Source organism: Aptenodytes forsteri, unplaced genomic scaffold (genome assembly GCF_000699145.1).
Source record: "Aptenodytes forsteri isolate BGI_AS27 unplaced genomic scaffold, ASM69914v1 Scaffold56, whole genome shotgun sequence".
Taxonomy (NCBI): Eukaryota; Metazoa; Chordata; class Aves; order Sphenisciformes; family Spheniscidae; genus Aptenodytes; species Aptenodytes forsteri.
Genome location: NW_008796213.1, coordinates 1641472 through 1665085, shown reverse-complemented (window position 1 = coordinate 1665085; position 23614 = coordinate 1641472). Strand labels below are relative to the sequence as shown.

Sequence of the window (23614 nt, the reverse complement as noted above, 5' to 3'; positions counted from 1 at the left end):
AAAAGAGCTTGAGCAAGTACCCAAGTAAGATCATGAAGGAGTAGATTTATGGAGAATATTTATATATTACATACATACAATCACAATGCGTACTCCCTTAACATGTGTAATCTGTTCCTTCTTCCATCAGTAATTTTGGATTATACACTTCTGGATCACTCTAAATTTCATTTTGCCACCACAGCTAGCCTTTCTCTGTATCTTAGTATCTACAACAATGTCCGATTTCTAAAATAACATCGTGTTAGGCACTCAAGTGTCATATAGAATCATAGAATCGTTTGGGTTGGAAGGGACCTCTAAAAAAGTCTTCCTTCTATCTAGTCTAAATCTACCCCTCTTTAGTTTAAAGCCATTCCCCCTTGTCCTGTCGCAACAGGCCCTGCTAAAAAGTTTGTCCCCATCTTTTTTATAAGCCCCCTATAACTATATTGGATAGTTAGTAACAACTACTCTATTTGGCAGTCAAAATATTATGACAGGATCAGATGCAAACACATTTCTAAGAATAACATAAGAATGCAAGCACTAATCCTAGAGAAAAGATTAGGTGAATTGCTTAGAATCTGAAGACAGTGACATGCTAGTCGGGTTAAATAGTGATCCTGAGAAGAACAGAAAGAACACAAAATGATTACGTGTTAAAATTTCCTTGCATCAGTTTTTTTCCTCTCCCAGTAATGATGCTGTCTGGATGCTGCAACATGGTACGAAACCACTCCATTGTCATGAGATCCAGCGTGCAGACAGACATTTCTAAGAGACACTATAGCTCCTTCAGCTGCCTTAAAAAAGCCACCATGCCAAGAAACAGCAGTCTCTTGACTATAAGGTAAGCTAGTGGAGTTCTGTGCTCCTTACTCTTTCTCATTTAAGAGAGTGCAGTCAAGTGTAGTCAAGCCAACATGGATTATGAACTGTATATGGAATTAAAATCTGTGTCTTATTTTTGCCTTCTTTTTCTGTTGGTATTTAACTCAAGTGTCAGTACTTCTCTACTACATCCCAAGATAAATATATGTCTCGACAAAGTTAGGATGATATTTCTCTAATGTATGTCAGGCGTTTTAAAAGGGCCTATAAAGGGGGATTTAAGAAATGTGAGGGTTAATTGCAATTATAAGATGCCTATTTCTCCCCCGATCATAGAGAAACATGGGTCTCTCTTGTCTGATTGAGACCTTGAATTTATAGATGTCAAAAACTGAGAGCAACTTGATGACTTAAAGGTACATTGTACACACTGATCAAAACAGTATCTTACTACTCAGACTCTGAACAGCAAAATTCTCCCCCATTCCCCTCTCCTCCATCCCCGGTTCTTTCAGTTTGGGTATATGTTTTCAAGAATCATTGTAGTAGCAGTGGGTTTTGTTGCTACAACAGCTTAAGTGCAGAAGAAGAAAACTGAAGATTTATAAGGAAAGGTAATGTTTTAAGATTCATATCAAATCTTTTTTATTTTTAGCTGATGTAACTGGAAAGAAGCAAACAAGCTAAGGTTCATAATTCCCCCTTAAAAAAGTTGTAAGATACAAAATAGTATTGTAAAAGATGAATGGTGAAAACCAAAATCTATTGGATGGGATGAATTTAGTCCACATACTTTTTTTTTCCTCAAACAGAAAATAGTCCTGCAAGAATGCTACCATTTTTCACCTACTGATGAGCCGAAACTGTTTGCAGCTATGAACATATAGTATTTTTAAATGACATACCTCCAAGATGCCTTTCTTCTTCTTTTCTTCACTGTCTGTACAACCAGTTATAACATGATAGCAGTCCTTACAGACTTTGTTCAATTTATTGCCATCATATTCCAGATGTGCCTTATAATCAGAACATTTCCAGCAAACCACCTTAGAAACAAAAAAGATAAGCAATATAAAAAATTTAAGTATTTATAAAACTTTATGGAAACAGAATTTAATTTAAAATTAGTATTATTATATCTAATTAGTAATATTTTGTTTAATTATACAGAACAAGAAAGATAATTGCTTTATGATGCTATTATGTCAACTCTAAGTTAATTGAAAATAATGATTTTTCCAAATTTGTGCCACTGTTTCTTAACTAGAAGTGCATTTTACTATTTACCTGGTGGGAACTTCATACTTTGTATAAAATCACATTAGGCTTTCAATTATATCTGTAGGTTAAAGTTAGGAACAGAATCAGAATATAGCACAAACCATGCTGCAGGAAGAAAATCCTCCAGTTTCTTTAGATGCCAACCTGAAAAGGTACACTTACCATTTTGTTTTCTATGTAACCTCAGAAATGTACAACTGAGATGCACTTTTAATGATTAAAAATTAATAAAATCAGAAATGGTTAATTTTTTAACCTAAGAAATATTAAATTTACAGTTTCAGAATCTGCTCATGAGTACACAGAATACGTAAGTCAATGACACAGTGTCTTTTGTCTTTTCATAAAATATATAGAGAAAACTGAAATGCAAGAAAAGCTGAGAGAAGTTCTTTCATTAGAAATATTGCTCCACAGAAATGTTCTTTCGGGGGAAAGAGATGCCTTGCATAAAAAGTGTGAGTGCAGTTATTTCAAGAAAGAAAGGTGGACAAATGGACTTGAACTACTCAAACACCTGAACAAAATTTTATCGTGGACCAGGACTCTGCAGTACTAATCTAGATCACTACCTTCAACTAGTTTCTCTAGAGAATACTAGTTAAGTATTCCCAGTTAGTCACTGCTGGAAAGACACTATCACTGACCCAAATTAATTCCTATTAAAAATGTTTTAAAATTAAAGTGGAAGGAGATGTGATAGAACTACAATAGAGGAAAGTAGTTGGAGTCTAAACAAAAGGAGGAATAAAAAGGAAGGGTGTGATCTTAAGATTAATGGAGGAGTTTTAAGACAGAATATTCTGGAAAAAAAAACCCAGATGACAACTGTATAATCAATAATTCAGAGCTTCTGAAAAAGTCTCTAGCGTCCTGCAAAGCACGAAAGCAGCATTGTGAATGCAGTAAGCCTTCATACCGCATAAAAACATTAGAAAGAAATCATAGAATCATAGAGGTTGGAAAAGACCTCTAAGATCATACAAAATATCCTGTAAAACAAAAATTAAACCTGGGCTTGCACTACCACCTGCTGGAGAAAGGCATAGCTGCTGGATGGCAAGAAAAGAAAGCCATGTTTGCTCTTTTATTAATTTCTGAAAAATTTCAAGTCATACCACTGTCTCATAGTCACTTTAAAGTGGCACACGTTACCATAACATCATACATGGAAAGCAGCAGTAGTACTCTCTCCCCTTCCTAACCTCCTCTCCTTCCCTGATGCTTCACGCGTGTTCACACAGTTACATGCTGAACCCAGCCGGGAACACTCCACGTTAACCCACTGAAAGTTTTAACTGCAGGTCTTCATGGTCTTCTTGCGAAGAGGAGAGAGAAGGTAGCAGAATAGGAAGAGGATGCAGCCAGTGCTGCCAGGGATAATGCTGGCTTATGCCAGTTTAACGTAGTCTTGAAACCCGTGGCCAGTGGAGGCCACTCAGGAGTAACAGTATAGTATGTCCAGGGGCTTGGGACATTTTACACAAACGTGCATCTTCCTCTGCTGTAAATTACTTCCAAATTTACCATGACAACTAAAGCAGACAGGGGATCCTTTGTGGTATGCTATACGCAGCTTTTGCTTTCAGCCACAAGCACAGCAACAAACTCTGCAGCATAACAAGCAGCCACCAGAAGTAGGTGCTTAGACCCGTTCCCAAGCCTGCTCACCGGCTACAGCAGCTAGGGTTTTGCACTTACATGTCCACATGCTCGGCAGTGATGCCTTCTCCTTGTCAGTGCATTAAAGGGCTCCTTGCATTTCATGCACATGGTTACTTCGTTGTCTCGTATCCACCTCGGTGCTCTCTTCCCAAGCTCAGCGTTCTGAAGGGCGGCAGGGGGAGGATGGGAGGATGAAAAAAGCCAGTATAAAAAGTTGCACAGTACTTTATATAGAGAAAATAATTATTCTCTTCCTCTGGAAAGGAAACGGCAAAACACAGCTCAAGATGCATTTTGAATTCTATACAAGAAATAAAGAACCCAGTCAAAAATCATTATGCATGACTGAAAGGGTAATTTGTTATGCATTTCAAGAAAAAAAGAGGCTTGTTTATAAGATTTGGCATTATGAAGAAAAACAATTACCAACAAGATGACTACTTTGTAATGCCTCTGCTACAAGAATGATGAGCTTGAAAACAAAGTTTCTGCCAAACTTTTTCCAGTCACTGAAGAACAAAATGGGTACTAAGAAGGTTACAAAGGAATAACAGCAACTTACAGAAACTTCAACAGGCATGTCTTCATATTCTTTAGCAATAGCGTTTCTGAAAGTTTCATTCCTCTGCTGAAAAGCTTCTATAGTGTTCTGAAGCGCCTAAAGAAACAATGGAGAAATTGCTTAAACATACTACACTTAAAACAGACTCTCTGCATTCTGACCATTTATTGATTAGCAGAGGGAAGCTACAGCCAGAAAATATGAATATTACTTTTTTAATTGCTTCAGTGAAAAAGCACTTATAAAATAAAGAATGTAGATTAATTTACCTTTATCCATTCTTCCTTATCTTGTTCAGAACTAAAAGAAATATTTGACACATTAGTCCAAAACTAGTTCAGGAAACATTATCTCACTATCAACAACTTCTTGCAAAAGCCAAGCTTCTGAAGCAATTCTCAGAAATTTAAATTAAAACAATACTAATTGTTAACTCTCCAACTTAAAAAACAAAATCAAACACACACCCCCACCACCCCCCCGAAAACAAAAGCATGACTTCAGGCTTCACAAGTTTGCAATCACTAAGCAGTGAATTCAAGTTGAAAGATAAATGTAAATGCATTTAAAAGTAGTATTTGCACTGTTAGACTTTTTTTTTTTTTTTTTGAGAACAGGATAGAGAGGAAAAGAAGACAATGCAAAATTTAGGTGTAGGCAGTTTTTTTTCTCCTCTCATTTCATGCACTACTAAGTTCACACGCTAACACATATTTCTCCTGTGTATCTCTTAAATCTTCCTCCCCAACAAAAGTAATTTCCTTAACACTTTTTGTTGTTGTTGTTTAAACTTGTGTATAGTGGCAAGAAGAGTATCCAATTAAAAAAAAAAGGAAAACTCTGCTTTAATTTTATAAACCGAACAGCAGAAATTTCCCTTCTATGCATTAGGCCAGACACAGATGCCTTAAGAGTAAGCACAGATGAGATATACAGGCAAGACAGAGGTGAGAGAGGAAGCATATTCAACTCTGATCTTGTATGACACCTTTGTCTTTAAAATGTATCAGCAGGACTTTGACATTCAAATCTTTGGAAAAACATCTTACATCACAAGTAATAGTACCATCAGAAAGTACTGGCCAGTGTTGGCATCGAATACAGTTTATCTGCAAACTTTAAGTCAGAAAGATGAGAATTAGCACCGCAGTATATGTGGCTCTTCAAAAGTGGCTTGCTCCTTGAATCAAGATGTGGAAAAAAACCGTTCTGTAGCCATGCAGTATCAGCCATGCAAAATTTTACTTTTCTATGGATTGCTATGAAGGATGTGAAAGAGAGCTTTTACAACATCTCCATAAAAATGGCTCCTCACATGTTGTTTTGGAGTATTAGTACAACTTCTAAGCAAGCAGAACCCTAAACAAGTGTTTCCCCTTCCCACCTACCATCTGCATATGAGGCAGAAGAAACCTGTCTAAACAGCCAAAATAATTTTCCCTACCTGCTTACATTAAAAAACAAAAGCTGAGCTATTAAATGTCGTACCAGATCAGCAACCTCTCAAAGAAATAATCTACCAGCTCTTTAAAACCCAGTGATTGACAATGTACTCAAATAGTATTCTGAAAAATAAATAAATAGACACCTACTAGTAAAGAAAACCCCAAGGGTAAACTAAACATTACAACACTGTTAATACAAGCTCATGAATCAAGACCATTAAGGTATAGGGTACATAAAATACTCATACGTTAGTCAAGATTATTCTAGTATAATTGAATAAGATCTCGTTTGGTACTCATTCCTTCACAATTTTGTACAGACAACGCATTCTAAACATGTTCGTAAAACAAAACAAACCATGAAAACATGTTCTTCTCACACCTCAAATAAACTAATGCAATAAACTTTTAATTACTGATAATTCGGGAAAGTTGACAAAATAAACTTACTTTGTTGCAGCATTTTTAAATGGATGTATGGTATAACAACTTGCCAAATACTTCGCAAGACGTCATACAGCAATTTATAGTAGATGTGATTGATAGCCAAAAACATGCCCCAAAAGTCTTGCAGAGCTTAGTAGAAAGCTTTTTCCTGTCGTTTTTCAAAGTATATATTTAATTTCAAATTCAACGATAGCGTAGGTAAATTTCTATATGCTGTTATATTTCTATATTCACTGCTGTTACTCTCATTAAATATTACAAGCCTTATTCCGTAAAGGAAAATAGCTCGCAAGCTTGTTTGCTAGCCAGCTATGGTTTGTCCCCAATACATGGTGTCACCACAGAACGGTATCCACCATGTACATCCTCCTGCTTATTTAATCCTTGCCTCTCTGCAATGAAATCCTGACTGCTAAGAATAGGATCTTTAAGCAGGTCCAAAAGGAGAGGTTGAGCACCCTACTTTATTCGAAGTGGGGCAGTCTAGACAGGGAAGGTTTAGCCTAGGCAATGCGAAAAGCCTCAATGGGAAGGTAACCCAGCAAGAGGAGGACAGGAGCACTAATAAGGAAAGCAGAAAAGTGCCAGTCAGAAGAGTGCAACTGGAGGAAAAGGACCCGAGACCTAAAAGGAGAACTTGCCTTCCAGGGTGAGGTTGATACCTCGGACCAGAGGAAAAACAAGTAGACTGGAAACAGGCCTGAGGAATGGAGGAAAGCAGGTGCCCATCTACTACTGTAGAAAACTATGTTCTGTGGACATATCCCCACCGGGGTGGAGAGTTTTATTGAGTGGACATGCCCTGAGGTGAACAGACCCATTTTTACCAAGGTGGCTCAGGTACCAGAGGCAGCAGCACTGCCCAGAAATTAATACACTCAGTGTCCCAAAACACTTAAGTCGGACAGATTGCTTTTGCATCAGTTAGGTACACTGCTTTCAATTTTCCAGCCAGCCCGTTTCACAGCTGTCTTAGGTATTTCTGCAAGGTAAGGCAATGCACTATAAACTGTAGATGCATCTTCTATTCCAAGAGATTCTTGGACTGATAATTTACGTTTTTGGCAGCCTGAGATACTTTCAAAACACTGATATTAAGATGAAGCCCGTTGCATCTTTCTCTAAATCCATCAGACCAATCTTTTGTGTGTATATATTTAATCTTCCAAAAATTAGATAAAAAGACTTTGCTTACCTGGCCTGCAACTCCAGTGTTCGCTCTTTTCCAGACACTTGAAAAGTGTGTGGATATTCTTCGTTATGAGTTTCTATAATCTTCATACCGTCTATGCCAACTCTGGTTCGAACTGAGAATTTTGATCCTACCAAGCTGAATTTGGGGACGCAGTAGAGCAACATATTGTTAAACTGGGAAAAAAATAAACACATGGCTTTGCATTAACAAAACCACAGATATAGAGATCTGAGACAGTATCACAAAGCTGGACTCAGTGGGAGAGAAAGCAGGTTCTTTCCTGCTCAGTTGATACGTGAGAAGACCAAAGCTCTCATGCAAGACAACTCCTTTTTCTTATTTGTTTAGAAATAAGATTAAAGGACAGCTTCAGTGGATATAAGAATAATTCCTCTGTATATGCATCAGTCTTCACAGAATTTATTACCAACTATACTCAGACTGGCTATTTTATATCGTTGTAAACCTTCTGTTAGAAAAACCCCATTCTTATGCCCCAATTCTGCAAAAACTACTCTAAATGGCAGAGCAAGAACTCTTTTCTTCAGCGTACACATTTATATTTATCCTGTACCAAAAACATTTGGCTTTGTAGAAGTTGTAAATAATATTATTTGAGGACATTATTTGTCTTTCCTCCAAGATAGAAGAACGTTTCTGTCTTACAGTTTTTATTCACTGAAACCCTCAATCTCACAGGGGAAAAAAAAAAAACCCACCATGAGCAGGACAAAGATATATTCCTTTATTAAAGATTAGAACTTTAAATAATGTTTAAATGTCTAAAGCCCCAGCCTAGAAGCACAGTTGTTAGATCTATAGTGTTTAATTTTCACACATTTTTTCTCCTCACATTTTTTTCCACAATTAATCATTAAAAAGAGAAGCTCACTTCAGTTAAATCATATTTCATAGAAATCCTGCCTAGCCTATTGTCTAGTCTGTATCACAGATACAGCACATTTGAACTTGTCACCTCTCATATGAAGTGCACATCATTTTAATCAGCTGTCTAGCCCCATTCGAGGTCTTACTATTCAATGGTTTCTCCTTTTGTTTGAAGCACAGATAAGCAGGAGTTCTGCCTCAACAACCCGTTACTAGTCTTTATTAACCAGAAGACAGGCAATGCCAGAGGCCCATAAGCAAAAATGTATTAGCAATTTTTAATGCATGGGAAGCAATGAATACATCAAACCTTTTCCAAGGGAGTTGTAAGGGAGCATGGCTGCAGTTTGTTAGTTCCAAGACAGGACACAGGCACCTGTCAAGAGGATGACCTGCCACGATAACAAGCTCCCACAGGACCATGACACTTACTGGGACCTCAGCACACACAATCTATCAGGACTAAAATCCTAAGCTTTTACATTTCAGTTTCATGAGAATGTCAAAGTTCTTATGGCTCTAGGACCTGCATTTATTATCAGCAGCCAGTTATTTAAAAGTGAGTTGCTGGACACTCGTTCCATTTATTTAAAACCGTGTATTCCGTTCTAAATGGCGTTTTTAAGCCTTTCTGTAAGCAGTATAAGGTTTACTTATGCTCTAGTATCACCAGTGGAAAGACACTGACATCAACTAGAGGATTTCCCTCTCTCTCCGGTAGTTCTTTCAAGTCTAGAAAAGCATACAGCCACTCCTGCAAACACAGGCCACCATACTTACTAGGAAAAGATACCGTTCTTGAGCAGACGTATTGCGAGCAGCGAGTTTAAGGATCTGTCCTTCTTTTATCAGTTCATTTGAAGGGTTCACAATGTCTTCCTCTTCTCCCAGCATCTCATATATCTCTAACAATTTCTTTAGATTCTCCTTCACAGTGAAAACACAGTTATAAAACTTATTAATTAAAAGCATAGATCTTTAAGCATGTTTAAATGAAATGATGGGAGCTTGTGTAAGTCTGGAGAATGTTAGCTTTGAAAAACATATATATATACCTGGTATGTATGGTCAGCCATGCAGATCGATTAATAATTGATATGGTAACAAGTACTTTTAGAAACGTTATCTCCATGGTAATTTTAAAAATGCAGTTATACATGCAACCTGCGTTATTTTTTGTCCAAAATATCTCACATACTTAAAGAAGTACCGATCATGCCAGCCCATTACGGTAGAGAAACAGTAGCTACTCTTTACAAACTTTATCTTTCCACTAACAGAAACAGATGAAACAAGGTTAAGAGTCCAACATAGGGTCAGCTATTTGAGCCAGGACAGAAACCTAGTCTGTCCCATTTTCCACTTGAGAGAATTAGGTGCAATGCCAAATCTTGTCAATCATTCCCAGGAGCTGTATAAATACATTAAGTAGGAGCAATCACTTGGACCCAGGAAACCCATTTTTGCCATTTTAGGGAAGATTTGCAATTCACACTCCTAGCTTCACCAAATACTCAAATATAATATATTAAAAAATGAACAAGGAAACAAAGATCATTTACCATTTTTCTTATTGCACTATTAGAGTGACTTGCTGCAGTAGATATAATTTCCAGGGATTCTAGACAGAAAAAAAAAGAAAAAAGTAAAACCAAAAAGCTGCATTTTTACATATTTATATATTACCTAGAGAAAAAAAAAAAGGATCATTCTACAAAATTATGTTTATCATTTTTATGTAAACTACAACACTGCAATAAAATTTCTTAAATTATCAATAAAAACTAACCAAGGTAAAGTGGAAAGCATAAGAAAGTCAGCTAGCAAAAAGAAATTATACTCTGGAAAAAACAGAAGAGAATTATTGCAGATTACTTTACAGCTTCAGCACTTAGAATTTTTTGTGACATGAACAGTCATGGTGTTCTCTCCTTTTTTCTCGAAGTAGTCCAGAATGTAATACCATGGTTTTTAGTTGAAGCAGCTCACATTACAAATATTTACAGTAATGGTACTAACAATGAAATATTTCAGAAAATTATCTGGCAAGTAGCTTTGAACAATCCATGGAAATAGCTTGAACTGTTCTTGTGTAAATACAGAGAGGAATCAATTTTAAAATGGGCTGTTCTTTTTCCCTACAGGAGCTTAAAAATACAGTAACTCCACTTTTTTTTTTTTTACAACTAAGAGACATACATTCCAAATGTGCATAAAGCAAGCAAAAATGCTGACAAAAAAAGAAGAAAAAAAGAAAGAAAAACCACCACAACCCCTGAACATCCGCAAAGCAAATGAATCAAAACTTGTGCACTATTCCAAAACTAAAGCAAAACTTGTGTACTCCAGAAGAAGAATACTAAAGGCTTTACAGTTTTTATATTAACTTCATCCACTATTCAAACAGATTTTTTTCAAAGAATCCTACAACTCCACTGAAGAAATTCTATCGTTCTTGTCAGAGGAACTTTACTTCTTCACTTTATTTTTCCTGAAAAATATCTTTAATTTACAGTATCCTCTTACTAATATCTTATTACAGCTCTCTTAATGGCTAGAAGATACTTACTTTCAGCATCTTTCCAGTCTAGGGAATCCTGAGGCAATTTCCTTAGGTAGTCCTTTAGAAGCATCTCGTAGCGTGGAATACGTTGTACTGGTTCTAGCATGTGATGTTGCAATGTCAAATTTCCACACACTTTTTCCTTCTAAAAAATTGTAAACATATTTCAATGTAGTAGGCAAAAATGTTATTAGGATATAGTAAACTAAAAGTTATGAGTGATAAAACAAAAATGATGTATTTTGAAACATGCATGATAGAGCTTCTGAAAGAAAATAGAACTATTTATCCAAACCAAGTATTTAGAAATTCCTTCCTAAAAATAATTGCAAAAAGAGTTTTCTAAGTATCTAGTAGAATTCATAAAAGTCCTAGCAAAAAGAAGCTCCCAAACTCTGTAGTGTATTTTAACTGAATTTTGTAGTAACTCAGACAAAATAATTACAACTGAATTAATAAGAACAGTTCAGGACCACGTATTAGAAAACAACTCTTAAAATACACCTTTATAACTCATTTATCTATCTGAGAAGGGAGTGCTTTCTTTGAGTTTCACTCATAACGTAAACACCTCAGCAGTGTTTTAAGATGCATATTCATTTCCATAATCTTAGATGCAATTAAAAGATTACATTAAAATACACATAGTTGTCTTCCCTGGCTTAGAATCACAAGACCCTATAGAGTGGTAAAATTTAAGTAAAAATACCTTATCCTATTTCTAGCTGCTTAGTCTGCAGTAGGAAGACACATACCTGCCAAGTCACAGAGAAACCTACAGGGAGCACTAGAGGGTACAAAACGCACCTTTGAAACGAATGGTGCATCGCTTAACTGTTAAGCTTTCTTTACCTTTTGCGGCTCAGCATTTAGGATTATATACTTACTTCCAAAGCGTAGTGCTCTGCATAGCAGCACCGGTGTGAGCCAATGGAATACTTACAGATTCAGTGCAAGGATCTACAGTTGCACTGGTAGGACACTTTATCTTAAAACAGTATTTACTTTTGGTATCTACAACAAAATGTAGTATTTTTTTTAGTCTTCTCGTGTTTCAGCCTTTACACTTTGATCCTCTACGTTGCACTGGAAAGGCTGGATTTGTGTGGGTATTTGTGCACGTGTGAAGGGAGAAGGAGAAGAAACAGAATGTGGTGTGAAGCGGACAAAAACAACCACCCTTAATTCTAAGGGATTTGGTATTTCATTTTCTCTTTAATCCTTTTTTCACCCACAAACCTATATATTTTTTTATATATGCTTGTATTACTTGGAGATCTACATTATTCTTCCCATTACCTGAATGTCTTGAATAATGAATTTGAATTGAGGTGACCGTTCAGTCCACGTTTTCACCAATTCCATTGCGTTATCAAAATTCTTCACGTACTCTCCGTACATCTTGAGGAAAGGAGCTAACTTTTGCAGGATATCTCCAATTCTGGGGGTGGTAGTCCTGCAAAGTAAGAGGGCGGAATCTCAGAGCAAACAGGAAAGAAAGAAAGTCACACAAGGTTATAAAAACGGTTTCAAGCGTTTAACAGAGAATCCTCCTGTTCGGGATCGCCTCATGTAGGGTTCCAACGTAACCATTAAAACTGATGTGAGTTAACATGGAAAGATTGTTTGTATCCTCTTTGATCATGTGTAAGTGTGATAGGTCATGCAGAGCACTAAAGAAAGAAAAGCTATCTATAATAAAAAACTTGAAAGGCTTTGTTTACAAAACATGACCTGATTTATTTTATTTGCAGTTCCTTAAAACTATATTATCTTCTTTTGAGCATACTTTACCCTCTAAGTGTCTAACCTGTGGTTTTGTTTGAGGACTAAATCCATACTGTACAGCTTCCCTTCTGTGCCTTATACAAATACATGTATTTACAACTTTTAAAAATCACTTTATCTAAGAAAACCTATGAAGTAGAGAGAATCCCTTAGATTCCAGTCTTTTGTGAGAACTTTCCCACAACTTTCCCAATTATTGACAGCATCTTCAAATAAAACAGAATAGTAAAGAAACTGATGGAGAGGCAGAGAGAAGCTGCACTCTCGATGCATGCAAAGAAAGCGGAACGGCACACATGCATCTCCGAGAACTACAATACGAAACATGTTTCACGTTTCATTTTCAAGGACAGATTCAGAAACTCAGTACCTCTGGATTTCTGGAAGTCTGAAACCAATGTTGTGGTAGTGGTCTAAAGCGAAGCAATCTACTGCAATTACTTCAGCAGTCTACTCCAACACACCACTTCTCCAAGAGAAAAGCTATGCATGGAATAGCAAATATTGCCAGGAGTGGCAAAGGCTGGTCCAGCTCCAGCTCCCTCTTGGGGGGCAGAAGATACCTATGCACGACCTGGCAGAGGTCTGAGCTACTGCTGGGCCTGGCAACTAGAGAAGGGGACAAGATAGGGTGGGAAGTTGGTCTCTGAAATCACCGAGGCTCTCCACCCTTAATTAGCTTCATGTGTTTGTTCAACCACTCTACATGCAAGCAGACACACACTTTCAAAGGCAAGCTAGCAATTTAAAACAAAAACCCACTCCTTTGATTCACTGAATGCTATTTCCCTGGGTTGTCATTTTATTGCAATGTAGCAGCATATTTTTTAACTGAAAATAAAATACAAATCATGCTGATTCCAATAGAACTGAAGAAAATGTGAACACATTTCTAAAGGTCACCAGAAAAAAAAACCAACTCGGACATTCAAGTTTTCTGATAAATTTAATGGATAAGCAATTATAAAATTTTGCAATTAAAAAAACCCCTTAAAGCAGAAAAGACTGTGGCAATCCATTGTATCTAAAGAAACTGGAAGAAGAAAAGAATACTTCTACTTAACTGTTTCACAACTATTACCAGACAGACAGTAAAAGAAAATCTTAAAACTTTTGTAAACCAAGAATTAAGAACAGTTTGCTACGCCTGCTCCTTGGAGACCTATGGCTGCTCATTTACACAGAGCACTGCAATTTCACTGTCTCTGAAGATTCAAAGTTTTCAAAACTACCTTCTGTGCACGGCCCTTCTTATATGCCCAAAGACACTGAGGCTGTAAAAGCACAAATTCATCACCATTTCAGGTAAGAAAGACAAGGTCCACATCGCACAAAGAGCTCCGGAAGAATAGGAAGGACAGGGGAAGTCTCAGAAAGCAGAACCTTCTGAGAACAGCATCCTCCCTTGATGGACTTACAAGTACAGATAACTAGTTAATCTCATATTCAAACACTACACACCACCAGCCAAAATATGAAGTTCTACTAAATGCCGTCAGGTCCAGGACAGTTACTGTTCTCTTGGATAGACAGATCAGGAAGACAACTATTACCATGGACTCAAACCAGCACTGCGCTATTGCCAGGCAACAAAGATAGCCAGACAACAAGATACATTGTAACGTAGGTACAAAAACACTTCCTATTTCTGTGTTATCAGACCACAATAGTAGTCACATTTGCATTCTAAAAACTCAAAAATGAAATAGCTGACTCACTAATCATGAATTGTAGCATCTCATTTAAAACTGTCATGGCTGGAAGAAAACTAAGCAAAGGTCTGTAAACTCACAGCACAGCAAAGGTGACTACAGAACAGCTGCTTTCTCTTCCAATATACAAGCTAACAGGCAGCCAACAAAATTGAAAGTTGCGGTTTCAAAGCAAAACAAATCATATGAGTAGGTCAGCTCTGTAATTGCCAGCTTCCAAAACTTCGTGTTGAAAGAGTGAAATAATTTCTTTACCACCACCCCGACCCCGGAGGCTATCACACTGTGTTCTTCTATTCTTCCCCAGGTATCTGCTATGGGTCATCCTCGGGTACAAAAGACAGAGTTAGATAGGTATTTTATTTGATGTGGGATCACTGTTATGCTCTTTTCATGGGAAATATATTGCAACAAGGCTGTTTCTAGTGTTTTCAAGCCATATGTTGTAGAAGAGATATTCAGCTCCAGCTGTTGCTCAACTCATTCAAAATGCAACTACCAGACAATTTCATTTCCACCCGATAAGCTTGGATTCACACTGCCTTTTCTTGTAAGAGAAGAACCTGCTTCTGATCGGCTTTCCCAGTTGCAAAACTATGTATTTTTTACCTTAAGTTTTGAAAACAAACCACAACTCAGGGAAAGTGTCAGACATTTTTATCCAGCTATTTTTATTGGAAGCTAAAGAACAACAGAAGAAGTGCATGAAGCTACCGACAGAACATACTTAAGTATTTTCTATGTCCAGTTAAGTGAACTGCTGAGGAAAGTGAAGTCTCTATCTGGCAGAAGCTGTTGTGCCAGACAATTTCAGAGACTGGTGATGGGGATAGAAAATTATCCCAAATTTTCTTTCAGCAATGATCAGAAATTGTTCTCTTCAACTGCACCCTTTCTTTTAACTCCTCCCAAAAGCATAATGTTTTAAGGACATTTAAACAGGCTGTCTTAGGTACAGCACAGAGGTTGTTTCCAAGCAACGTGGGAAAGACAATATCCTTATGATGCAATTTATTAGTTTTGCACTAATAGTCAAAGCTCATCTGCAAAAGCACTTTTCAACCTTTGAAGCTATGTAATTATACACACATTATTAGTGTGCAATTTAGCATTTTGCAAATACATAAGGTAGTGCAACCCATCTTTTGTGCTCTACAAAGCATCTAGAGCAACATTTTAAGAGCACATCACAAATTTCATTTCAAATATATACAGCACTGACATAATGTAGTGTAAGCTGCTTTTAAAACATCATTGGACTAAATTAAACTCCAGCTCTCATAAATATGTACTCTGTTTTGATCCAGACATTTTTATTTCCTATCAGATTTTTTCAATTGTTCAGAAGAAAAGGTTGGATTTACCTTACACAGTCATTCTGCAAGAAACGTAAATTAAGGTGTAAACTTTGCTACATTCCATGATGCTTAGGTTTTATTTACTGTCTTCCATTATAGACTATACAGGGCTACCATGTGTTTGTACATGGTAACTATTCTATTTTAAAGAATCATCATTTTAAAGGGGAATCATCTCACAGAGTCAGGAGATATATAGCTTGTTGTCTAAAGCACCACTGTGTGGTCTGAGATTTTTTCATATATGTCACAAGAATGTATTACTTCTTATTTTTTTTACTGTAATTTTTGACAATTAAGGTGTTATATGAAAGCGTAACTGGAAACGATATCTGGACAAACACTAGAATTCCTCACGATAAACCCCAGATAACATGGAATACAGCAACCAAACAGGTGCTGAGGTGAAACAACTGGATGAAACAATATTAATAAATTTTTATTGTTTTGGGTTTTTTGTGTGGGTTGTTTTTGTGTGTTTTGGTTTGGTTTTTTTTTAATGCGGTGTCCTCCCCTTTTCCCAAATAAGTTAGGGAAGCAGCAATGGTTTGGGACTTTTTTTTTTTTTTTTTTTTGACAATTACTTGACAGACCAAACATACATGGCTATATTCTAGTATCTCCAGAATAGTACACGCCAAGGCAGGAGAAAGATACTACACCAGTACATGACCATTATAGAGCATATTTACACCTCAGCTATCCTTCTTGCTTGTTCCAAATAGAGGTCCTATCAAGAAAAGCTGAGGAAAAAACAACCCTAAAACATTCCTGACCTGGATGTGGATTTCAAACAGAAAACCAAAACACAGAAAAACAAAAACATATCCCACCTTATTACAGAAAGCAATAATGACAAAGGTTACTGTGCTACAAGGGTAGCACAAAACACATACATGTTATTTATCTCAATTTTGTATTCTGTGTGATGAATTCATCAGGTAGCACGTAATTTCAGTCTGAACCCCTAATTCAGCAAGGCATTTAATCATGAGAATCTCACCAGCTTCAGCAAGATACATGTCCTTTATTTTGAGCAGATGACACAAGTCCTCTGCTGAGTCAGATCCCGATGAAGAGTGGAAGAGCAGATGTTCTCCTACCCACAGTACTTCCTGGGCCTGGAGCACTTAATTATGAAGGTACCTTCCCTACATCAACCCTGTGACAGAGTTTCTACAGACACGGTTTTAGTAGTAAATTAACCAGTGAATCGCCTCTTACCATTCTTGCATTCTTTTCTCAAGTTCTGGAAGTAAGAATTTACTGTGGAAGGCATTTATCGATGAAATATTAGAAAAGATTTTGTTAATCACTTCAGCTGGAAATGAACCTCTGTTGGCTTCTTCAAGGAGTCTGGAATAGAATACCTGCAATACAGAAGAAGAGCCCCAAACCTATCAGCCTATTATCTTTAATTAATGGAAGACCACCTATCCACCCCTCCTACTCCAACTGAGGCAAGATTAGTATTTCAATAATATAGACAGGTGGTGACAAACTCATTTATTGTCTTCCCCTCACCAGAAGTTAAAAGCTTCTCCTCCCCTTACACACCACTTTTTTTCTTGCGAGCCAGGAAAGCGCTGCAGGCGGAGCAAACATAAGGAAAGCCAAACTGAAGTAGTGCCATTTTGGATCAACTCCAGGCATCCTGTCTGTTTTAACAGCTACATCATCTCAGCTTTCCCAGTCTTCCAGTCGTATTTTCCACTCTTGCTTTTTCTTCAATTAGCATGATGTCTGATCACCATTAGCCCAACCACTCTCCTTGTATGCTGTATCCCCTTATCCTTTTGAAATCAAAGTAGCTGGCAGACTATGAGCGCTCCCCACATACCTTTTAAAGCACAAAAGGGGCCCAGTTCTGATCGGACTCTACTATAGCCTCTTTAAAAAAAATATATATTCTTTCCCCATCAGTGGGCTCTACCTGATTAGATGCAGCTACAAAACAGCTAGAGACATGTGCAGCTGTTGATGTGCACGTCTATAAAATAGTGCTTATGGGGAGCTGTGGTCCCTCTATCTCCCTCTCCTCATCTCATCTCATCCTCTAACTCATGCTCGAACAGACTGCTTCTCCCTAGAAAGGGCTTCAGAAGTTTGGGAAAGGGCTTGGGGAAGAAGAAGAGTCTGAAGACAGGAACTTTAATAATCCCAACTGAGACAGCAAAAGTGTCTTAAAAGGAAAAAAGCCATAGACTTGCACATGTACTTTAAAACATGCTCACTTTGCTGCATCTCTGAGAGGACCATTAGTTAATTTTGACAAGTTACTTTGAAGACTATAAAGGTTACATAACTTTTTGACCACGTTTAGAAACATAACAGTCCCTTCCCAGTCTTCTGCTTTCCTCTCATTAGCAGCAGTTGAGCAGCTGTGCTTGAAACTCATTTTTCAGAACTCTGCCCAGTTAATGTTTGGAAAACAGGCATAAGAGTAATGCACTTACGATCACATCAAGGAAAATAATTGTACATTACCCATCAGAAAAAAACTATGAATGAAGTAAACATTTTCCTTTTTTAAACTCCTCTAAATCAAAGCTCTTTTTCTCGCAATACTTCGTCTTTTAAAACACGTCATACCCATCCCAATGTGGGTCAGCTAGGTAAATCCACTTTCATGAGAATGATTACTTAGACCCCCAAGCAGTCTGAACAATTATTATATCCGTTGAGGCTTTTTACTTTTTCCTCAACTCTGTGTACAAGACTTATGCATTAGACTTGAGAAATGTAAACAGTGACGTCTGAGAAAAATATCATGGGGTGAGGCAATGCATAGCTGTAGGTATCCAGGTGAAATGGATGTAGGTGTTATATAAGAAAGCAAACAAGGCTTAAAAAGGAAAATACTCAAGAACTACAGACTTTCACATTTAAGAAATATCAGTTTGAGTCTACAGAGCACAAGGATTGAAACCTCTCCTTGCAGAAGAGTAATTTCTGTTCACTTCAATAGGATTTAGTCTAAACATATAGTGGGGAAAATAGGGCATATACAGTTTAGAATGGGCATCTCCCTAGGTTCTTTGGCACTAAAGAAAAATTCTGTCCAGGTGGCTCAAAGATTTGAAAGATTTAGTAATTTTCTAGTGGGCAGGTGATTTCAGTATTATGAAATGATACCCTTCTTGTCCGTGTCACCAGAAGCCAAGAAATGAGTGAGCGTAACATCCATCCCCTTTGTTAGAAGGCCTACTAGTATGAGTTTTCCACTACTATTGCTTATGGTAACATTTACACACAGAGAACCTACTGCATTAATGTCCACAAAATGCTAATACTTTTAAAAATCCAGTGTTCTTAAAATAGAAACATAGGCAAAGTTATGTGGCAACTGCAAATGTCTGACTGAAAAATTTGGCAAAATGTGAAAAACATACAACCTTTTTATGTAATTTATATACACACTTAGGCATAACCACCCAAGTGAATTCAAGGCAAGAAAATAAAAACAAATTCAAGAAAAATGTACCCCATCTAGGAGATCAAGTCGGCTAACGTAGGCTTTTTCTGTTTGCAGAAGTTCACTGGCAATTTTGTGCCGTTTCTGTTCATCTGTCTCCTGGAGGAAAATAAAAAGAACTCTTAGGATACTGGAGAAAACATAATTCAATACTAACAAAAAAATAAAAAAAAGTTGAAAAGACATATGATTACCTTACAGTCCAAAATACAACTGGAAACCAAGTTTCACATTTAGTAATAGTCACCCCATTTTGGAAAAATCAAACTTCCCAGCGGTTTAATCAACAAATACAAAAGTCAGAGGAGGATAAAAAAAAAGAAAATCAAACTGCTGAGTAAAACTCAAAGCCTGAAACATTTAGCATTTCTCAGTTTGTACAGGGATCTTTGCCAAAGCACCAACTCCCTACTTAACAGATCAGCTCACATCCTGGTAATCGAGTACCACTGACCTTTCAGAGCTGGAAGAACTGATTTGCAGAGTAAGAGGGAACAGATGGGATTAGTCGGTGTTCGCCCCCACCCCTGTTTCAAAAGTTATTTGAACTGCATGTTCTTTGCACGACAGAATTATTCAAAAATACCGTACAAAGTGTTTTATGTTCATCAGTACACTCATTGCTGATTAATTGTTGACTGCAATTAAAGGGCTCCTTTGCTAGGTCTTTATGGAAGTCACTTTTGCATCTTAAGGGAAGTTTTCACTTTAAAGTCTTTCATTCCACAAAATGTATTTTTGATTCTTCTGCTGAATGGAAACTTAAAACGTTCATTCAAATGTCAATATTAAACTAAATACGTTAGAATATAAAATTGTGAGTTGCTATGAGAAGTTACTTCAAAACAAGCAATGAAAGCACAGCCTTCTAAAATATGAAAACATTAGGGAAATGCCTCATGCTCACAAGTGTCAGATTCAACAAAATGACACTTCCATTACAAGATTTTTCTTCCAGATTTAGTGCTAGCGCTGAAAAGTGTTCACGTCTAATGACACCCAAGCCTTTGCTAAGTCAATGGCAGTCTTATCATGGCACTTATGGCAAAATGGTAATTTTCCAGACAAACCGTAAAGAGTCTTCATAAAAAAAAAAATAAAGAGGAGAGCTTGAAAGAGTTATTTCTGATTTCAAACTGCACACTGCTTTCCACAGGAGTACAATAAACATTTGCAAGTACATTTATAAAGATGGTTTGCAGGATACTGAATACTGAAGTACAGTCTTTTCATTTAAAGGACATCAGCGGCTTTTTTCCCCTTTTCAGGATTCAGTAAGTATTCCAAATTTGAACACATTTCAATTCTAGTCTGCAGTGTTAACAGTCACACTGCTACACAGCAAGCCTCCTCCCTAAATACAGGCTTTCAATAGTGACTTCAAAGCTGTTCATTAAATCTGTTTAAATCAGCATAGCAACCACAGTAACCTACAGAACAGCATTTTAAGTGCTGTCAAGAGACATTGCAGGGAGCTGAAGGATTAGCTATTACAGCTACAGCATGCCGTTTAATGCAGCCATTTACAAGGGATCTCACATGTGGACTTGAGGTGCAAAACCATGGAGGCTACTGATTCCTTGGCAACTTTATTTTATTTTTTTTTCTCTCCCCAAAACCCCACTTTCTCCCTGAAGCACTGCTACAGAACCAATCCACAGTTTTCAGAAAATTACTTGAACTAATTAAGAGAGGGAAAATTGTGCATGGCAGACTCAAAAATATCACACAAAATGAGCAATTCAGAAAAAGCATTTAATCCTCACTCCTGTGTCAGGGCAAATCCTCTTACTCTCTCACTATGCTCTGACCCCAGCTTTCCCATCCTCTCAGTATCAACTTTCCACATCCTCCTAATTCTTGAACCTCAGTCTCCTTTCTACATCAACCACACCACCTGACTCGGGAATCTTCTATTTGGGAAAAAATACACACCACAGCCGAGTTATCTTTTAATCACAGTGGCACGTTCTTATTCCAGCATAAGAACACCCACCTACAGGGTTAGATCAGTGCAAGAATAACACAAAATTGTATCGCTAGTTTTCTTTTAGGGAAGTCCTCAGTTTCCCATCTCACCATCTCAACATTTGCCCACGTTACATGAACTCTCAGCTGTGTTTTCTATTACTAGCTCCATCCTCCTCCCTACTCATTCTCCCACTTCAATGTGTTACCTAGCATCCCATCCAAAGAACGGCAGCTGGTTTCCACAAGGTGACTCCAGCTTCCCTCCTGTTGGAAACAATAGGTCACAGGCTATTTTGCTAGTCATGGCATCCGTCTCCTGTGGAGCTTTTCTTGATGGAAGTGGCAGCCACTTGTCCTGAGCTCACGGGGTGAACTGGGACCAGATGCGTGGATGGGCACATGGGTCCTGGAAGCGCCACGCTACACAGCAAGGCACATTTGGTGGAAAGACTCACCGCTGCGCAAAGCCAGTGCTGCAGCTGCCGTAAGCCAAATTTCCTGCTGCCAGGGAACTCATCTGCAGCCATCCCAGCTCTGCCATGGCACACACCACGCTGCGCTGCACCTCTACCCCCAGCTGCCCACCCACCCTTCCTTGCAGCAGGCACGCAGGGAGCGGCCGAGCTATGGGCTCAGGGCAAGCAGACCCCGAGAAGGGGCTCAGGTTCTGCAGACCCAAATTGGGCTATTCCGAGCAGCAGGAAAGAACTCTCACAAAACAATTTGGAAATAAATCCCGAATGATGTTTTGTGACAGTGAGAATGACACGAAGCCATTTGTTATTAGAGCTGTTCAACAAAACAGCCTTGAAAAACCTTGTTGAGATAATGGGGGAAAATTCTTAAAAAGAAAAAAAACTTTAAAACCCATGGAAAACATTAAGTTAGTATTCAACTTCTGAGAACTTCAATGCTTCCCTAAAGAACTACTGTAGCAAATCTAACAATTAACAGTAAAAGGGGATTCTAATTCTCTTTTAAGTTACAAGTTAAGCTTTATTTTCATTTATTAACCATAAATGCACACATCTCTTTTCACAAGTAGGGTAATAAGATAATAGAAATGAAAGAAATGGACACATTTTTTTCTGGAGAAGTTTTATATTTATCTCCTACTTATTTATCTCCTACTATTTATCTTTATGCTTTTAGTACCTCAGTATTGACATTGGGTTCTTTGCAGTTAACAAAAAGTACTGAGACAAAAATTTACTACAAGGTATACCTGGACACATACTCTATCGCTTCAAGCACAACTTCTCAATGATTTCAGGGAACATTTCAAACTTCTGTGACAATCCGTATCACGTGGCAACTCAACGTATAAAAACAAACAGAAGTTGTTATTGTTCACATTAGCGGTGCAGGATTTCAGCTGCTGATCAAAATATCGATAGTGTGAGATAGCAGTAGGTGTATCAGGCAGGACTGCAAACTTGTATCTCTATATGGATGCTTGCAGTAAATATTTCACCTGGGCCTAGTTACATATTCTTTAGTACAAAGTTGCACATCCTTAGAATCATTACATTACTGTGGATGCTTAAGAAATAAAAGCAAGTAGTTTTTACCTAAATTGTTCTTGAACTCTGAAATTAAGAAGAGGTATGAAAAATGCTGCTGAGAGTATGAACTTTTTGCATCTATGTTCATATTTCCTACCATTGTTTTTCCATTGTCCTAAACTTGCAAAAGTGATGCTAATTTAAAGCAGCCTTTACATAAACCTAAATCTCAATATAGCCACAACTTACTATCCAAACCAAACAGGAGCCATCTCCTATCAACAAAACTATACCTACCAATATGATAGTGATGCTGTATATGATTCAATCCTATTTAGGTGTAGCCCTTGCCCCAAGGGCTTTGCAGTAATATATTACGCAACACAGAGAGGGTGAGGGACGTAGAGTATGAACAAATATCATTCAATCTATGTTGTGCTTGTTTGTGTGTAATGCTGAGTTTGGGCTAAAGTAATGGAGTGGGCTTTTCTTTTCTAAAACCATTCATGTCATAGCTGCTTCATGATCCAAAGCTTTCTTCCCTAAGTATTGGGAATATAAATGTAAACTGCCAGGAGAATTTAAGATTTCCTTTAATCTCTCGAGTCCTCAGTTTCTGAAATCAAGGAAAGCACTAAATTTTGCAAAAGTAATGGAGTGGGCTTTTCTTTTCTAAAACCATTCATGTCATAGCTGCTTCATGATCCAAAGCTTTCTTCCCTAAGTATTGGGAATATAAATGTAAACTGCCAGGAGAATTTAAGATTTCCTTTAATCTCTCGAGTCCTCAGTTTCTGAAATCAAGGAAAGCACTAAATTTTGCAACAACAACAGCCCCATGCAGCGCTACAGGCTTGGGGAAGAGGGGCTGAAAAGCTGCCTGTCGGAAAAGGACCTGGGGGTGTTGGTCGACAGCCGACTGAATATGAGCCGGCAGTGTGCCCAG

General features: G+C 37.6%; 1 protein-coding gene across 1 annotated transcript in view; it reads right to left on the bottom strand.

Annotated features, from left to right (window-relative positions):
* Positions 1 to 23614, bottom strand: part of FGD4 (FYVE, RhoGEF and PH domain containing 4) — a 55498-nt gene that overhangs the window by 1076 nt on the left and 30808 nt on the right. Inside the window, exons 5-15 of the mRNA XM_009288333.2 lie at positions 19202 to 19291; positions 16942 to 17087; positions 12159 to 12315; positions 10866 to 11004; positions 9859 to 9917; positions 9077 to 9223; positions 7409 to 7581; positions 4591 to 4621; positions 4322 to 4417; positions 3796 to 3921; positions 1719 to 1859 (exon numbers count right to left, since the gene is read on the bottom strand). Of these exons, the coding sequence (XP_009286608.1) occupies positions 1719 to 1859; positions 3796 to 3921; positions 4322 to 4417; positions 4591 to 4621; positions 7409 to 7581; positions 9077 to 9223; positions 9859 to 9917; positions 10866 to 11004; positions 12159 to 12315; positions 16942 to 17087; positions 19202 to 19291 (1305 nt within the window). The remainder of the gene's footprint in view (positions 1 to 1718; positions 1860 to 3795; positions 3922 to 4321; positions 4418 to 4590; positions 4622 to 7408; positions 7582 to 9076; positions 9224 to 9858; positions 9918 to 10865; positions 11005 to 12158; positions 12316 to 16941; positions 17088 to 19201; positions 19292 to 23614) is intronic.